Raw genomic sequence first — 19,646 nt, 5'->3', positions numbered from 1 at the left:
GATTATTCACTACTGACATACTGCGTACTGGCAGCACCGTAGTAGACGTGTTGTTACACCGAAACTACACATTGGATAGCGAGTGAGGTGCAGATGGTACAGTTTAAACACAACCAACTTGCTGTGATCGAGTCAAACACTTCGCGTGTTATTTTGTCATTATAATGACATTACAATGCGCGCACAGGCTGGAAGAGCGCGCGCCGAGCGACTGTGCCATTTAGCCCCGCCCGCGACGTGGGCTGGCGCCCGGGTGACGTCACTGGCACCGCCCACACCCGGAAGTGTTCTCCGGGAGCTGCGGCTTCACGCGTCTTTTCGTTTTAACGCTACGGGGGAATATGGGGTCGGAGCGCGTTTTAAACTTTACATTCCAGGTAACGTCGCTCGCCACGGTCCCTTTTCACCCCCCAATTTCTTACTCCCGTGAGTAGCCGGGTCGCTGCGTTCCGCGAACAGGTTCCTGAGAACAATTAACACGAACGACGGCAGTAAACTCTTCAGAAGTAATTCCGATTTATTCAATTAAAAAGGATCCGGCAACAGTGCTGGCGATTTGGTGCTCCTGCGTACATTTATTTCGTGGAATCAGTATTATTATTATTTTTTTTGTTGTTGCCTTTTAATCGTCCGGCTCGGTAAATAATTATATATTCGCGGATGAAATATGTGCGGACATTTAAACTTTTTATTCAAACGTCATGAATTATGAGCGAGACGAATGCGCGCCCATTTCAGGGCAGCGCCGGGTATTTGGTGTCTGCTGCAGAAGCCCATTTGTCATACGGACAATAAAGAGTTTTTTTTTCTTCTTTTCCAGCTTGACGCTGGAAAATTTATGGTTGCCCTTCTCTGCCCCAATAACTCACGTATTGTGCCAAGCTGCGACGGTAAAAAAAAAAAAAAAGTGTCGCGTTATCAATCACGCGGATTTGCATGACGTGAGACGAGCTTGTGTTCGGTTCCGACGGTCCGGTGGGAGCAAAAAGCTTCCAACTAACACTTCACATAAAAAAATAAGTTTGTTGCTGTTTTAAAAGTTTACAATTTATACTGTATGTAAATGTGGAAAAACTTTTAATTTCTGAGTAATTAGATTCAATAGATACAATATTGCCTTGCGTAATCGACCAGAATGGATTTATTTTGTGGATGGGAAAGTTATTCCAGTTTCTGAATCAGCAGCACCTCAATATTTGCCGTTTTATATATATTTTGAATTCTCGGTGACTTTTATATCAGTGGATATTTTAATGTGGGACTTGTAAATATCGTGCATATATATATATATTATTTTTAAGTAATGTATTTGTAAGCAATGTAAGTGATGATAATAAAATATTTTAAAATATTTGATTTTTTTTATTTATTTATTATTATTTGTTTACTTTTCGTGTATTTTGGGGGGTTTTTTGTCGCCTCGATCACTGTCCACTCCAGGTTTTCTTGCTCTCCGGGATGACCTGTCAAGCGGATTACCACAGACGGAGATTAATGGGGGAGGCGGGCCACAATAATAATCGTTTTGTTTGATGTGACAACTTTGATAGGCGTTGATTTACTTACAAACTGATAGGCTTTTAATTGAGCGCCTCCGTCCCGTCGAGATGAAAGGAGGAACCGCATTGAAAGGCTGCCCGATTGCCCCGGAGCCTCAATACTGATTAGCCATCTCAGCGGTGAAAGGTTCAAGGCATTTTCAACTTTCCTTTCTCCAAGGTCTGACAGGCCATTCCTCCCCATTCCATTCCATTCTCATCCCCAAATTAAATAAATCACGCTCGCTGCGCCCAAATAAAAACAGCGGCGTCGCGCTACGTTCCGCGTTCTCCTCTTCTGTGTACCTGGCGACGAGGAGACATTAATAACAAATAATAATATCGCGGGGGATCGGGTTCGTGGTGGATGGTGTAATAGTAAAAACGCCATCGGGGGTAAAATGTCTGCTGCACCTGACGGCCTGTATAAAAACGTGAAGAAGAATTCACCCGAACTCACCCACTCTCTCTCTCTCTCTGGTGGTATGAGTGGGCCACCTTTAAAACTACCGTCCTGCCTGTGTTATGAAAGTTGCATTATTATTATTTTTACAGAAGTTACATATGTAGGATCTTTGTATTTAAAGTTGACCTTAAACCAGAAAGTGCCGTCTGATCGCGACCCGTCGTCCCCGGTTAAACCCACGCGGCCTAAAACGACGTCTGCATTGAAACTGCGGCGTTCCTCTCTAATCGCTCCTCTTCCTCGGTTTTATTTCTCTTTTATTTCCACTCCCTGCCTGTACTCGTCAGCGCCGGATTGACAGCGGCTGACGCGCCGCTGATTGATTGCGGCCGAGCGGGACTGACAGTCGGCCGAGGGGCGGAGTCAGGATCACGTGACGTCGGTCTGGGCCCCCCCCCTCGTCAACGCGAGTCTGATTGGGGGATTCAAACCGGGCGGGGGGAGTTGATATTATGTTTGCTGGCAAAATAATAGAAAAAAAAAGAACGATAACAAAGCGGGCGTTTTTTGGGGGGCGCGTTGGTCTTTTAGCTCGAAATTGTACGTTCAGCGGACGAAAACGACAATTCCCTAATGCGCGAGCGTTTTTGGCGGCGGGAAAACGCGACTTTTCTCTCGCAAACGGCGAGCGAGGACGCGCGCGGCACACGGAGCGATGACGCGGCGCCCGGAAGCCCCGCCCACAAGCTGTCAAAACAGCGGCGCTCGCGGGGAGGGGGACGTCACATCCCCTTGACCCTCCAATCACCTCGGGGTGCCATTTGATTGGAAGGCGGCAAAGGCTTTAATCTCGGGACTAATTCAGCCGCGTTTGAAGTGAGACGCTCCGCCAGTCGCGGCTTCGGGAGGACCGGGGCGCGGAGCAGCGGGAACGGCCTCCGCGCGGATTATACTCACCCTTCCCGACTTCCTGCTATTATTATCATCATCATCTTCGTCTTTTCTTTCTTTTTTTTTTTTACGAGGAAGAGCGTTCGCTTTTTTTTTTTTTATTGTTATTATTTTTTTATTTAGAGTATGGACGCGGCGAACGGTTTACCGACAGAGCACGAGAGAATTGGGTCATGAGCACATCGCCCTCGGTCTTTGCTCGAGAAAACCGCAGCGACGCCGATCCAGCCTGGAAGCGCAGCGAGTCACGGAATAGCAGCTCCGCGAAGGGCGGCAAGGCTTTCGCGCACCCCGTCCCCCCCTCGGACCCGTTACGGCAAGCGCAGCGACTCCCCATCAAGGTGCTGAAAATGCTCACCGCGCGGACGGGACACATCCTGCACCCCGAGTACCTGCAGCCTTTACCGTCGACCCCCGTCAGTCCGATCGAGGTAACGGGGGAACAAACGCGTGATTGCGGGGCATTGTTGTAGTTTTTGTATTATTTTGTGCTGTTCCTTGTGCGTAAATTGCGCACCGCCCATTATAATTAACATTTTATTATTCGAATAAAATGTTGAAAGGGGGCTCGGTATTTTTGCAAGTTTTATTTCAAGCGCTTGTGTCTCTCGTCCACTCCTCGCAGCTCGACGCCAAGAAAAGTCCGCTGGCGCTGCTGGCGCAGACCTGTTCCCAGATCGGCAAGCCGGACCCCCCGCCCTCCTCCAAGCTCTCCTCGGTCTCCGCTAATGGATCTAGTGACAAGGAGGCCAAGTCCGGTCCCCTGAAGCTGAGCGACATCGGCGTGGAAGACAAATCCAGCTTCAAGCCCTACTCGAAACCCTCGGAGAAGAAGGACGCGTCCTCGGGGGTCTCCGGCGGGGAGAAGTCCGGTTTCCGCGTGCCTAGCGCCACCTGCCAGCCGTTCACGCCAAGGACTGGCAGCCCGAATTCCTGCACCTCGGCGTCCCCGATGCCGTCGGAGGGCAAGGCTGGTGACAGGGACGACAAGAAAGAGTCCGATTGTAACAAAAGCTGCTCGTCCGACGGCTCGAGCGGCGTCAACCATAACCGGATAAGCGTGAGTTGCGCGGGAATAAACGTGGAGGTGAGCGCGCACCAGGACGCCGCGCCGGGATCCAAGCCGCCCTCGTCGGAGTCCTCGTCGGCCACCTCCGTGTCCTCCGCGTCCGTGCTCGGCTCGGGTCTGGTGGCGCCGGTGTCCCCGTACAAGCCGGGCCAGACGGTCTTCCCGCTGCCCCCCGCCGGCATGACGTACCCGGGCAGCTTGGCCGGCGCCTACGCCGGCTACCCGCAGCACTTCCTCCCGCACGGCGGCAGCCTGGTGAACGCGCAGCTCGCCGGCTCGCTGGGCTGCAGCAAGGCGGGTTCGAGCCCGCTGGCCGGGGCGTCGCCGCCGTCCATCATGTCCGCCAGCCTGTGCAGGGACCCGTACTGCCTGAGCTACCACTGCGCCACCCACCTGGCCGCCGGCGCCGCCGGGGCGTCGTGCACGCACGAGTCGGCGGCGGCGGCGGCGGCGGCCGCGGCCGCGGCCCTCAAGTCGGGCTACCCGCTCATGTACCCGACGCACCCGCTGCACGGGGTGCACTCGTCCCCGCCGGCCTTCGGGGGACACCCCCTGTACCCGTACGGCTTCATGCTGCCCAACGACCCGCTGCCGCACGTGTGCAACTGGGTGTCGGCCAACGGGCCGTGCGACAAGCGCTTCTCGTCCTCCGAAGAGCTGCTGAACCACCTGCGGACGCACACCGCCTTCACCGGCGCCGACAAGCTGATGTCGGGCTACCCGGGCTCGTCGTCGCTGGCCAGCGCCGCCGCGGCCGCCATGGCGTGCCACATGCACATGCCCCCGTCGGGGGCTCCGGGGAGCCCCGGGACCCTGGCGCTCCGCAGCCCGCACCACGCGCTGGGACTAAGCGGCCGCTACCACCCGTACTCCAAAAGCCCGCTGCCGACCCCCGGAGCCCCGGTGCCGGTGCCCGCCGCGACGGGGCCCTACTATTCCCCGTACGCGCTGTACGGCCAGAGACTCACCACAGCGTCCGCGCTGGGATACCAGTAGAGCTTTTCTACCACGAAGGACCCACTGTATTTATTTATGTCAGCTCAAAGCGGACTATAAGAAATAAGAATATGAGGAGAGAATGGAGGAAAAGAAAGTTATGCGAGCAACTCGAAGTGCATTGCCCCGAAACGGAGCTGTAGGTGAAGTGACACGCGTGTAGAATACTAATGATAATAATAATAATAAAAAAAAAAAAATAGGGGTCTTCGGTTCGGTGTTCATTTTGAAAATTGCTATGATTGTATTATTGTACGTTCTTATTTAAATGTCTCATCGACGGGAAAATAATTTACATGCATGTTTGTTTCCTAAATTCCCACCCACCCACCCCTCTCTCAAAAAAAAAATGTCCATATAATTTTAAAAATTGACGTTATTTTTAAGGTGCATACCATTGGAAAGAGAATTGGTATTTTTTTGTATGTATTCTGGAGAAAATAAGAAACGATTCTGTTGCATATTTCCGTGTTCAGTACTTTTTTCCCCAAGGCTGGTCCAGTCGGTGCTCATTCGCTGAGACGAGTTATAATTTATTCCTTACACACACACACTAATATCCAGCCAACATCTGTAGCATTGTTGTGTCGAAGGTAACAACGTAACGTCGAACACGACAAATTACTATTTCTATGAAATATTAAGACTGTGGGCCACTCATAAGCCTTTTATACATATATATTTTTAAATAAACATGAAATTAAAATCATGACGTGAAAGTAGTTCACCTGGGTGTCGGCCTACTTTTAAATGTAACGTAATTATAAGAAGCAGTAGTTTAAACCGCGTTTTTTTTTTTTTTTTTGTAATAAATCTGATGCACACACCAAGTGGCGCACCAGTGAATTATTTCAGACGAAATGTTGCCTAAATGTGCACCAGTTCCGGATAGAATGGGTTTGTATAAAGCATTTTGTTTGTCGATTAAAATAAATTGACAATTAACTAAGATAAATTAGATTTTTGGAAACATTTTTTATTGTGTCGTTTTAGACAAATTTACATGTCACTTTTTTAGAAGTTGTGATGTGATTTACCGGACGCTGTTTACGTTTTATTTCATTTCCAAAAATACTTTCTTCAAAACTTTACACAATTATCAAATTATACAGATTTACAGACCTTTTGTGCGACTGGATGAAATTGATGATATTTCGTCCATTTCTTCGTGTCAAACTGCGCAATTAGAGCGTCATCAAACATGCAAGACGTTATTTAATTTTAACATACAGTATATGCGAGGCTATTCGAAACGCACTATTTGCTGGAAATATTTGCATGATATCTAAAACGAATATAATTCACGAACACGAACGTCCGCGACGTGAGGCGAGTTTATTCGTCTTTTTTTTTTTAATTAACAGGACTAATGAACATTAACCGGCTCTAGAGCTTAATTTCAGTGCCACCGCTGTAATATTTACATCCGCACGCAGCGTACAAGCTGCCATCATGAAGTACATGTGATTTAAAAAATAATATTGATCATCGTTGAAATGACTTAAAATATTTAAATGTAAAAAGCATTTGGATGCCAATGGTTACCATGGTAAAATATAGAAACAAATGATTAAAACGCTGCAAACATATTTTCAATATTTAAAATATCTCCTCACTTTTTTTTTTTTCATTTTTCAGAAATGGTAATTTGTGTATGAGGACATGAATGGTTTTATTGTTTTTTTTTTTTTATGTTTTTTCCTTTTCTTTATTCCCATCTGCTCCTGTCCAACATCACCCATGACAGGCCTACACCGCTGAGGAACTGGAGGCGGTGGGCTTATAAAAACGCATGTGTGATGTTTCCAGCACCTCTGTTTACCTACATGATCAGCCTTTTCAAACACACGAAAGTTCTCCTGAAACATCTCAGCCGGAGCGCTGCTCCAGTGGCCCACACAGGCTCTAAACTGATGTAATGACTGTGAAACAGAGCAATTTCCATTTTTACCCACACCGTGGTGGCTGTGCGGAGGTCCCCAATGGAAAGCAATTCATCATGTGCCCCTCCTCCTGGGCCTGTCATGAGAGGAGCATGCAGGCACATGTGTGCATAAATTACACACCCTCCATCGACACTACTGTGGCTGCAGAGAATATAAAAAGAAACGCACGCCGGTGCTTTCCTACGGCTCTGTGACGCACGTCTCCCTGCCCCGACCCAGCTTTTCGGTTCAATTAGTTCGCATGGGGTTCAGTTTAAACACGGACGAGACACTGGGAGGGATGTCGCAGAATCAGGGTTTGCTGAACTGGAAATACAGGTCAGACAAACTCAAAAATTCCTGAGAAGTCAAACCTGAACGAGATTTTTTTTATTGTTGTGTGATTCCTTTAAAAATGCAGATCTATGTCAGGCTGTCATTGGCCAGTGGAAAACACTTAGTGTTTTCCCATAAACCCTGACCTTAGATCCCTGAGCCTTGCGCGCTAATGCAACTAATTGCGTTTGGTGAGATGAATGGCTGCCTTATATACCACATTAAAAGCACATCCTTCAAGGCTGCGCCGCGGCGTGTTGAAACACAGGGCCGGGGTCAGCCCGTGGCCTGGAAAAAGAAGGGCGAAAAGAAAACCCACAATGCACTGGTGCGGCGGCAGGCCCCCGTCTGACACCTGGCCAGAGCAAGCCGAGCCACTGACTCACGCTTCACACCATATTTAATGGTACAGAATTACTGCCCTCACGCTCGTAATTACCCGGCATTTGACAAAACATACAGACGGTCCCGATCCGAGATGCTGAGACGGCTGCAAGACGTCATAGCAACACTGAAAACACCGACCTCTGGAAAACACAACCCTCATTTATTGGATTGAGAAGAAGACGTGACCCAAGGAATGTTAGTGTATGTGTATTTATACAGCACGTTTTCATGTATTATTGATCTAATTCTATATTCCATATTGTAATAGTGTGTTCGCCGAGGCTAAACATTTAATCTGTTCTTTGTTTTTCTTTTCTCTTTTTTTTTCCAGAGGTGTCACGCTGAAATACAACAGGCCTCTCGAACAATGATTTATTATGACACGGGATGTGGAAATGTCCGCAGCTTTTGTGATTGCAGTAATGAAGTCATAAACCGAATAGCATGAAATGAAGCAGGGCCCTGTGATTTAATCAGCTCATAAACAGATCTACTGCATCAAGCAAACGACATCACTACCCATCCAAAGTAAATCTCTCTAATCTCGGGAGATAAAATCAACATCGTCAACGGTCACATGTCATATCCATCAGCGCTAAACCGCCCTTTTTGACAGATTAATCCCCGCTACGCTTCTCGAGGAGGGTGGTAATGGAGGCTGAGGCAAACAGCTCCCCTCACGGATGCACGGCGACTCCGGGTCCCGCTCACTTCTTACAGCCACTTTTCCCTCATTGATTTTCAAATTCAAAGTGCTCGTCAAGGTGACGGCGGGGGAAGAAAAATGGCCCCAGTGACAGGCTGTCATTCAGGAGCGCCGCTCGCTCACAACCTTCTGCTGTTCGGAGTGTCTAATTGAGGTCATTTGCTGCTGCTTAGGGGCCTACGCCATGATATCACCAGGACCGATTCATTTGCAAGTTTTTTTCTTGGACAGGGGCTTTCGCCAAAGAATATTTTATGGAAATAACCCCTCCCCTGTGATGGTGTAATAGTCCCTCTTAGTGAAATGTGCGCCAGTGACAAATGTAAATAAGCAGAGATGTGTAAAAGTGCTCGTAATCCTCAGGAATAAAGCCGTGAATATTTTATTAAAAAACACACTTCATAAGGCTACTGCTCTTCAGTCGTCTTGAGGAAGTGGGAGAAGCCAGTGAGCAATAATCAGTTCGGCATTTTAAAAAGCTCATCTGAAACATTTGTGCAAAGGCTTTGCGGCCTCCATTACATTTCATGGCAATTATCACATTCTGGGTCATTTTTATTTATTAATCTATGGAATTCCTCACACTGATTTAAATCCGAGATAGCGCATGAAACTATGTTTGTATATGTGTGCGGGCGTGTACATGTGAGAAAATTACGCATTTGAAAAAAAGTTATGCAAGTGCGCTCTATATATAAAGTGTTCACAATGCCATCAAACACTGAATAGCATTAGCAGGCACATCATCAATCAAGACCGATATCGTGGCAGATCTGATGACTGAGTGTCAACTCAACATGTGTCAGACCAGTTGTACATATTTTGAACATCTCATTTTTTTTTTTCATATTTGATGAAACTTATCGTTTCCATCAGCTATGCAGCAGGCCTCCTTCAGATTAAAATTGCAGGGCTTTTACTCCAACATTTATTACTGTGGCCATCCAAAGGAAATGACACCAGGAAAATACTCACATTCATATTCCAAGGCCAGGCCTCGATACTCCAATATATCAAACGTTGATCAGAGAAAACTCTAGAAAGTGACCATATTAAGCACTGTGCAGCCAGACTAATGGGTCTGACCAAGAGACAAATGGGTGCAGACACACAGCCAGACAGCCTCCGGAAATATGTGGCTTCAGATCATTTTATTGCTTTAATGCATTCAGGTGTTGCTGAAATCACCTTCGGTCGTTTTTGCCTTATTCTCGCCCTTTGGATATACACAAAATGAAAACAACATGTGCTTGAAAAAAAATGTACTTAAGCGAAGCAATTACCATTTTCAAAAGCACATTAAGTGCAGCAGAATGTTCAGGAGTTGTTTATCTGCTCTCAGGTAATATAATTGGGAACCTGGGCAAGTACTGCTGAGGACAAATGCAAAGGAAAAAATAAAGAATGCATAATGACTGTTGGGAGGATAACACTTACAGCATTAAGGAATGCAATGTCATTTTCTTTGCAGTTGCCCAAGAAGCCTACCGCTTTACATCTCGAAAAGTTCGAGAGCCCATCGTGTTAATTTAATGACGGCAGACCAGCGGTTTGATCACTGGTGATTTTTTTTTATATTTACTCAGATGAAGGCTTCGAATAAATGTGCATTGCATTATCTTCCAGGGGTTGGAGTTTCCATGCTCTGTGTAGCTGTGGGTTTGATGCATTGGGGAGCCCGCACTTGGGAGCGATTTCACATCCCCACGCCACATGGCCAACTCCCATTAATGTTCTGTGGGCAAACACCTGTGTCCTCTCTTGAAGCACTTGAGTCCTGACAGTAGGAGCGTAACTTATTTCCCTTTGGCACTGACGCATCTGGTGAGAGTCGGGCTCCTGGTATCTGCTCTCATAGATCAGCCCACAGCAATGAACCTCAGTCGAGGAGCCAGAGAGACGCCAAAACACCCGCTTCATGGCGGTAGGGCCAGAGCTATTCATTAAAATTTATGCCTTTGAAGAGCATCGTCTGTAGGGAAGAGCCTTTGAAGAGCATCGTCTGACGCTAAATGAAATATAGGCTGACATGTAATGGTGCAAACAAATTATTATTACACACAAAACGGCATCTGTGTGTTCACAAATTCCTCTGCAGGGAAGAGTTTGCTCTTTTCTACTGCATATGGCATAACGGCTTTACACCGGAGTGGCGCCGCCCTGGATGAGACCACGGTGGAAGACAGCTGGACAAATACAAGTGACCTCCGCCCTCTGTGCATCTGTAAGAGATATTCACCCGAGGAAGTGGAATCTACACTTTACCTGCCCACACATCCTTCACCTCAGCCACCTCTCCCCACACTGTTTAAGTTTGGCCTTACCGAGGCCTATGGGGATGCAGGAGTAGCATGACCTCCCACAGATAACTGCAGGTTTGTCAAGTCGAGCCCGTTCTCAGCAGTCAGTCATGCACAGCTGTGCACCATATGCTGTACTGTCTGGGAACCGTTATTGTCAGTGGCAGTGGACACGACGCAGAGTGGGAGGCTGGAGTTTGGCACAGCATCATCATCTGTATGCTGATTTTATTATGTTTTCAGTTACAAAGGGTGATGTTTTCAGATTGAAGCCCATGTAAAATGAGGGCGCTTATGACGTCTGTAATGCAAACAGTATACTTAACATCGACAAAGACAAATTATATGGTGGGGAAATCCATTGTCTTAAGATTCTCAGATAAACCAACCGATTAAGTTTAAGGTCTCAAATGTAAAAAGGGTTAAAGGTGAACGGAATTTGGATGGATGGATAAATAACAAAAGTGCAGTGTACGGTATAACTATTTAAAGTGTGATACACAGCACAGCACATGGTTAGACAAAGAAATGCATCCTCTGCTTTTAACCATCACCCTTAGTGAGCAATGGGCAGCCATGACAGGCGCCTGGGGATTGGGATTTGAACCGGCAAACTTCTGATTATGGGGCCGCTTCCTTAACAGCTAGGTCACTACTGCCCCAAACTATTTAGCTTAGTCTGTATTATATTGATGTCTTTCAGTGTGTTCCAGTGTGCTACCTACAATGTTTGCCTTTAGACCTTTAATTCACTGAGTGTCCACACCTCTAGGCCCAAAATGGGCCCTATTTTTGTGATACGACAGCGCAAAGTGCAAAGCGTGTCTCCAACTCCATTTTCGCTGTTTTCAAAATGTAAAAACTATTTAAACCAGTTTATGGTGAAAGGTTTCTTTGAAAATAGCATGTAGTTAAACAATCAGAATGGCACACCACCTCAGGCAGGACCACAAGATCTATGGGGAACAGTGAGGTAAATAGACCTGCGAGCACCACTGTTTCACCTAATTATAGCAGAAAACCATATCTGTAGGTAATTAATTAAACGTGCATCTTAAATAATGCACCGCTGACTTGTATGACCTGTACATCACAGAAACACATTTAGGCAATTCATTTTTATCAAAATTTGAGTTAAGACATTTTAAGCTCATGAGCATGGTTATTCATGCTTTCAATGCAAATATTTTTATTACTATGTAATATGTAACTACTAACACGTGCAATGTATCTATAGTGTCTGTGATAAATGCAAACTCCATATACATATATTTACATTATTTGTAAATTATTCTAATTGTACCCTAGTGTAGAAATATTACGTCTGAGTGGGATGTTACATTTAAACTGTTTGGATGAGAGAAAATGATTTGCATACTTGTGAAATGTTTGATTCTCTGTGCGCATTTAAATATTTTATTTAATGCATATTTAATGCCGCTTCCTTCTTGTTAATGTCATAAAACCTCTTTGATTGAATTTTACTCTTCGTTTGCTTTGAACTGAGCACATTTTTTTGAGGCACACACAGAGCTTTCTCAGACGCAGGAACATGCAATGATGCTGCGATTTGAACCGCAGCAGGAACCGACATCCCTACAACTTAAAGAGTGAAAGCTTCCAGTATGGCATGACACACATCTCCTAAATGGCCTGTTCATAATTAGTCTAAATGAATTACTTGTGAGAGCTCCATGTAACCCTGACTGACTGACTCCAACTGTTATGCCCTGCCTGAAGATTTACATTTACAGCATTTATCAGACGCCCTTATCCAGAGCGACTTACAATCAGTAGTTACAGGGACAGTCCCCCCCTGGAGCAATTTAGGGTTAAGTGTCTCGCTCAGGGACACAATGGTAGTAAGTGGGATTTGAGCCTGGGTCTTTTGGTTCATAGGCGAGTGTGTTACCCACTAGGCTACTGTCACATATATTTTGTGTGTATATTGCTGATATGACATCTGTTATGAATTTAATATATGTAAAACTAGAAAACATTTAAAAAATCAGTTGATTGGTCATTTCAAAGGCATAATCAAAGAAAAATAAATGTCAACTTTCCACTCATCGGTATCAATTTCTGAACAACATATTCAAAAACAACATATCACTTTTTGGCATGTGATTCACCTTCCATATTCACAAAGGAGAACCATTATAAAAAATGAATGGGCCTGTTTTCTGCAAATGTTTGTTTTTGTCAATCTAAATGCCAGTTCAAAGGAAAAAATACAGCCACGCCACAGCGGGAGTCCACTCTTTGGTCTGTAAACAAAAGCACCATTATAGTCATTAAGCAGTCATTTATACGCTATTTCATAGAGGACGCCAATCAAAAGGCATTATTGTATCATATGACAGACTCACGGCTAATATTTAACATTTCTGGCAGGGCCCTTTGATATGAGGCTTTATGTGGAGTCAAAGGTATGGCATATCACACAAATAATCACAAAAGCTTTTGTTTACCATAGAGAACACCTGCTGATTCATTTTAAAACAGATATCTGTACCGCCTATTGTCATTTGGGATACTTCTGATCACCTTTTTTTTTTTTTTTAAACCAAGGTCACTATCGAAATCAGAGTGTAATTTGCACTGCACTTTCTTTTTTTGAGCACCACAAAGCTTATGGTAAAATAATAGTGTGCATGCTGTGATACTCACACACTACAAAGAGGCAGTGAGTTGCAGAGGCCAGGCCAGTCACAGAACTCACATGCTTTTAACTGATCGTAATCAGCGATAACGCATTCTTTCCCGCATTTTTATATACATTGTCAGGGAGCTGATTTCACAGCCGTGAACAAATGGAAAGTTAATAGCATAGTTAGCGCTAAGATTGAAATTGATTTGCAATCATGAACTTCAAAGAGATTATTTGAATTTCTACTGGAGGCCACGATGTGCTGCTTTGAGAAGGTTTCTGCTGTGCAGAAGTGTTCTGTCAAAATACTGGTTTATCCATTTATAACATATTATAACACCATGCATTCAAAGTATTTTACAGTTAGTGAGACCCTTTGATTGGCATGTCAGTGTATAATGAATATGCATTCTGTCTTTCACTAATAAGAATTGTACATATATAGTTTAGTTTCACCAATAGTAATTTTCATAACACAGCTAAAAAATGCATTAAGACATCAAATAAAAATAACATGATTGTCATACAGTAATTGAAAAAGAAAATTACAGGACAACACTTAAGAACAGTCCAGTTACTGGAAACTAGGATGATTGGTTATATTTAGAATATATTTCTGGGCTAATAACACTACAAATAACAATATAAACAGATATTGGGCATGAAAAATGTGCAAATATGTGCTTAGTTCTGATGTTGGTCAGCAATTTTTCTAGGTTGTATGCCACAAATTCACTACAAATAATGAGTTGTTTGTTACTTTTATTGGTATTGTTTGTATCATTAAATAAATGTATTAATAAATATGCAATACTTACCATTATCAAAGCCCTTTACAACCTCACATACTCAGTCCATATTTCTTCCACATATGTAGTGTATTAATAAAAATGTACATTGTGTAAATCAATGTGCTTTAAACTTAGTTAAAACTCATCTGAAGTAGCTGCAGAGGACATTCAGTTTAGCAAACTGCTATGAAGGCTAATCAGCTGCCAATCCTGATAGCCAACAAGCTAGGCTATTTTGCTAGAATAAATTTACATTACACTTACAGCTAGCCATTCAATAATGGTGAAAGGATACTTGGTTAAGATTGGTTCTAACAATACACGTTCATATTATTAGAAAACGTTATTATGAAAAAACATACCAGCATGGTTAAAGTGGAATTGAAAATGAAGGGATTGCAATTGTGAAACACTGCATCACAGCACACAGTGCAGACTGCTTTTAACCCATCACCCTTAGTGAACAGTGGGCAGCCATGAAAGGCACCTGGTGAACAGTGTGTGACCTCAGTAGCATTTGGGGATTTGAATATGGTTTGGGATTTGAACCCGCAACCTTCCGATTATGAGTCTGCTTCCTTACATGCTAGGCCACTATTGCCCCACCAGCATAAAATAAATTAAAATAATGCTTTTCAAGTGAAATAGTGCCAACGTGACTTTTCCTTTTATTTTCAAATTGGGGCAGTGGTGGCGTAGCGGTGAAGGATGTGGTCCTGTAGTCAGAAGGTTTGAATCCTGAGCCGCCAAGGATGCCACTGAGCAAAGCACCATCCCCACACACTGCTCCCTGGGTGCCTGTCATGGCTGCCCACTGCTCACCAAGGGTGGTGGTTAAATGCAGAGGACTCATTTTGCTGTGTGCTCCATATGTTGTGCTGGTAGTAGGGTGGTAGTAGCCTAGTGGGTAACCCACTCGCCTATGAACCAGAAGACCCGGGTTCGAATCCCACTTACTACCATCATGTCCCTGAGCAAGACACTTAACCCTGAGTTGCTCCAGGGGGGACTGTCCCTGTAACTACTGATTTTAAGTCGCTCTGGATAAGGGCGTCTGATAAATGCTGTAAATGTTAATGTAAATGTTGTGCTGTGTATTACAATGACAATCACTTCACGTTTAAATCATTTATTTGTGTCCGATTAAAAAGATTCTTTTTTGTCATTGTGATTCACAGCATAGCACAAGGTGCACACAATGAAATGTGTCCTCTGCTTTTAACCCATCACCCTTAGTGAGCTGTATGTAAAAAAATGTATGGCTTTGTGCTCTATTATTAATTTAATGGTGTCATTACCCACTACTAAACCCAGTCATCTCAATATAAGAGAGCATTATTCTGTTCTTATATGTTCAGTATCATCGTAAGACTCATATCAGGTTTCTTGGGTGTCACATTTCTACATTCATGCCACTGACTTTGCAAACTCAAAGAACTGCAGCAACTTAATGCTATTCACAAAACAGGGACTATGTGTCTCACATGATTTGTGGAGTTTCCTCGCTATATTTAAGCACTCTTTGTAGCCTCTCACAGGAAGTCAGGCCATTAAGCAGGATTTTTTTTCCTATAAAGAGTGCCATTTACAAGAAGCCATGCTGTGGTGAGACCACAAACAGTAGACTTGTTAATAGAGCTCATCCACAAAGCACCAGATGCCCCACATGGCAGAACATTTCTGAAAGAGATGTTAGCTAATCAAGTGTGATGGCTTTGAATGTCAGTTTCTCATCTGTGTGAAGTTTTCCGACTTTCTGTTCAGAAAATGGCTTCTACTACTGGTCTGTCCAATGGATGCATTTTTGCTGTCAGATAAAACTAACTTAGCATTAATCAGGCAGTATTGAGAAACTCCAAAAGTAGCCATGCTAGATCACAACGTGACTGTCATTACTAAAATGATTTCAGAATTTGCAATAATGCTAACATATCTGTAGTTTAGAGCATGGATAGCATAGTATTTTTTAACTAGTATTTTATAACATTTTTAAAGTATTTAAATGTAAAGTATTTATATTTGTAAAGTATTTTATAACATCCATTTTTAAAGATAACCAAAGAAAAAATATTTTGGCAGGTAAAAAGCCATAAACTGGTAGGATTGTACAAGTGTTTGGAGAAACTTCAGTTGTGAACTCTTTATAGAAAGAATACATCATGTCGGTATTTAAATTGTGATATTTATTGCACATGTCTCTTCTGCCATTAGAGTTCTGCACACCCATGGATGTCCATGTAATGGCACATTATGTATATTAAAAAAAATTTTGTATGTATAAACAGGTGCGCCCCAGATATAATTATAATAACTTGGTGTCATTAAGCTGTACGTTTTAAATTACGAAACAGAAAAAAGTGTTCTGATCATACTCACTCGTCAGTGAGCAGCATAACCTCATTGAGGTAGTTTTATATAAATGCACCTTGGATATCAGAGGAGGCATTAATTGAATTCCTACACTGCATCTCCACAAAAATGTCAGCTGAGTGTGTAACGTCACCCTGGGGCACAATTGTCCTTGACCCGTCTCCTAAGGTTCTCCCCTACTTACTCATACCTTGTGAATGTGTAGCTTAGAATAGACCTTTGGCTGAACAAATCCCTCGTCGGTGAAAGTACCGTGGTTTCACCAAATGGATCAATTTGGAAGGTCTCTCCCATGATGTAATCACTCTCTATTTCATAAAAAGGATTTATTGAAAATCAGATTCCAGGTTATGGGCCTTTCAATGACAGCAAAAGAAAAATATAGAATTTACTGTCTGCTTTTACTGCCGAATTTCTGAAATAATTGTTGCGGGACATGACGGTAAGTTAGCGGTTATAAACCTGTCCTCCATATAAATTACCTAATCAGCAGATCCCACCGGTTATATAAATTGAGGCAGCCATTCGTCTTCAATGGCCTGTGTATGCATATAAAGCTGCGACAGTGGTCATATACTTCACTACAGGGGGGAATCGTATTGCTGTTAGGCAGTAGGAGGTGGGGACCAGGGTGAAATGGATGACGTTTTTCATGCTCAATCAACGGCAAAATGTACATTTAATCATCCTGAGAAAGCCCCTTTGGTTTATTTGTGTTGTAGCTGACATTTACATTTTCAAACGTCCCTGGTATTAATCATTACTTCATCATGTCCCTGGTGTGACAGGTAGAATAAACTCCTCGTTTTGAGTGTGTGTGTGTGTGTGTGTGTGTGTGTGTGTGTATCTTCACCACTAGCAGAAATAGCATATTTCTTTCAATAGTGCTGAAATGCCCAGTTCTTGGGACACAGGTGGCCTATTTCAAATTAATGGTATTGCTAATGATCTCTTTTCCCCATTCGTGGCTTTTTTCAATGCATCCCTTATTTGAAAGGGGCAGAATGGAAATGCAATCTGCTATGGAAATATTTACCTGAGCAGAACCCGGGAAGACCTGCTTCTCAAGTGGTTGTTGCTCTCCGAGGTGATAAAAAAATGATGAATGATGTTTGAGGGAAGGGAACAACATCCAAAAAGAAAACGTTCTGACTGATTCTGTCCATGGTAAAGGGCACATAAACCAATATGTCACCAGTACAATAACTATTTGGCCAGAATAAATTCAACGAAAGTAGCAAAACCGTGTGGTTGCAAATGTACCAGATTTAATGACGAGATTTGTTTGAATGGTGGACCACTCTATCCAGCAGTGACTCTGACATTTGGGGGGGAAATCCTTTCAATCCTTCCTTTCAAATTGATATATACATATTGACTAACATATGTCTGTATTGCTGTATTGAGTCAATAAGGTAAAATGGGGAAGGAGTGCTGATTGTTGTTTCTAATTAAGTGGCCATTGAGAATATGAGACTGCCTAAAGCATGGTCGTGGGGGAGCTTTAAAGCCCAGGCCCTCATTACATACTCCTCTCTCCTTATAATGATATGCAGAACACTTTCACATCAACAATGACCCCTTCATAAAAGTGTGAAGTATAACTTTATCACCCTAGACGAAGAACAGACGAAGAATACATTTGCCACTTTAAACAAGATGAATGGGTCAGTCGGCCATTTACATTCTCATACATTTTTATGACTGGAGCTGTGAAATGAATTTGATGTATCAGTAACAAGATAAATGATGGGCATAAAGCTTTGGCAGCCATGACTTCAAACAATGTTTCATTTGATGCCCTTTTCATAGATTAAAAAAAGAGGCACAGGAATTCTCTGTATGTCCCACAAATGACCACAAATGGTACAAGTTTTGAGGTACATTCCTTATACCACCAATAGAAACACATGTAGTGATCAGCATATACTGATGTACCACTATACAATATCTATGTAAGCGTGTGCCTTACAGTACAAGTCACTCACCAAATTGTCAAAGGGATGCCAAGTATCTGGATGAAAACAAGCTGAAAGCTACACTTTAGAGTTGCCAAGCCCTCTTCATTTTTTAAGTGAAATGTATACATGTTGGCCCCAGGTCTCAGTGAGCTGGGAAACCAGAGCGAGTCACAGGAAATATTCCCTGTCATGGAATGATCAAGAATGGTAAATGGAGCTGTCAGAACATTTGGAGTAATGGGTGCTAGAAGCCTTGCCACTCTTATAATAGATTCACATCTCACCCTGGATAGAAGCATCAAGAAAAAAATCCTGCAGATGAATTTATCTCTGCCATGCAGGTAGATGGACACCCTCTGCCCGTATTGATTCCAGATTAAAAAATGTGTGTGTCGGGATACCGGGAATGAATTATTTCTGATGACACATGTGAGCGCTGTCTCAGAAACGACCCTGGACCTTTCCGTCAAATGCGGCGGAGGGCAGTTGCCTCAAAATACTCATGCACGACCTGAAGGTAAATCAAGGACCAGGAGGAATTTTGGACATGACATAGTGCTTCCATATTTGCAGTCCAATGAAAGGTGCATTAATGAGGTGGACAAATGAACTGGTTAAGAATTCTTGACGTCATGCCAGCAGCATAGTCAAAGAGAAATATTTTCATAAATAAACTAAAAAAAAACTTTTAATGAATGTGGTAAATGCATGCAGACATGTACAAAGTTGCATGTATACATTGACTTTTGATTGTTTTATTGAAACTTTACACATAAACTCAACCCTTTTGTGGCATCCACCGTATTTTCACTTTCCAAGATCTTTTTATATTTTCTGAAGTGAAAACATGCGTACAACAAGGTTTCTGGCTATACCTGAAAAGTTAAAATACAGATTACTATCACAATTCTTTTCATTAAAGTTTCCACTTGGGGGATCATCTAATCAAGAAATTTCTGTAACGTGGGTGTGGCCAAACCTTGCAAAACAAGTGGCATTTCAGCTTTTTACGATTTCACTCAGATAAGATCCACAGCAGCGCGTGACGTGAGTGTGCATGCATGTGCATGCATGTAAGCTTTGTTTAAGGGGTGAAGTCATCTTTTGTGAAAGGAGCTCGGTGGAAAGACCAACAGGGAGCTAAACACTGGGGCCTTGTCTGTCCGGCCTCCTGACGAAGCCTTTCATATCCACACTAATGGCCAAGCGATCCAGCGCCAGGCCCTTCATGGCAAACAAAACTTTTTTTTTGCTCGGATG

General features: G+C 43.5%; 1 protein-coding gene and 1 long non-coding RNA gene across 2 annotated transcripts; one reads left to right on the top strand and one right to left on the bottom strand.

Moving 5' to 3' along the window:
- Positions 1–349: 349 nt before the first annotated feature.
- On the top strand, positions 350–5,423 carry znf503 (zinc finger protein 503). Its single transcript, XM_028989360.1, has 3 exons — positions 350–377; positions 3,019–3,326; positions 3,521–5,423. The coding sequence occupies exons 2-3, from the start codon at positions 3,069–3,071 to the stop codon at positions 4,958–4,960; spliced, it is 1,698 nt and encodes a 565-aa protein (XP_028845193.1). The 5' UTR covers positions 350–377; positions 3,019–3,068; the 3' UTR covers positions 4,961–5,423.
- Positions 1,393–2,332, bottom strand: LOC114795753 (uncharacterized). Its single transcript, XR_003750541.1, has 4 exons — positions 2,131–2,332; positions 1,999–2,056; positions 1,567–1,844; positions 1,393–1,463 (listed from the first exon to the last, which is right to left on the bottom strand). It is a non-coding gene; the product is annotated as an uncharacterized LOC114795753 (long non-coding RNA).
- Positions 5,424–19,646: the final 14,223 nt, after the last annotated feature.

The sequence above is a fragment of the Denticeps clupeoides genome, chromosome 8 (genome assembly GCF_900700375.1).
Source record: "Denticeps clupeoides chromosome 8, fDenClu1.1, whole genome shotgun sequence".
NCBI classification, from domain to species: domain Eukaryota; kingdom Metazoa; phylum Chordata; class Actinopteri; order Clupeiformes; family Denticipitidae; genus Denticeps; species Denticeps clupeoides.
The sequence above is the reverse complement of the archived record's forward strand: the minus strand, read 5'-3'. Positions and strand labels throughout refer to the sequence as shown.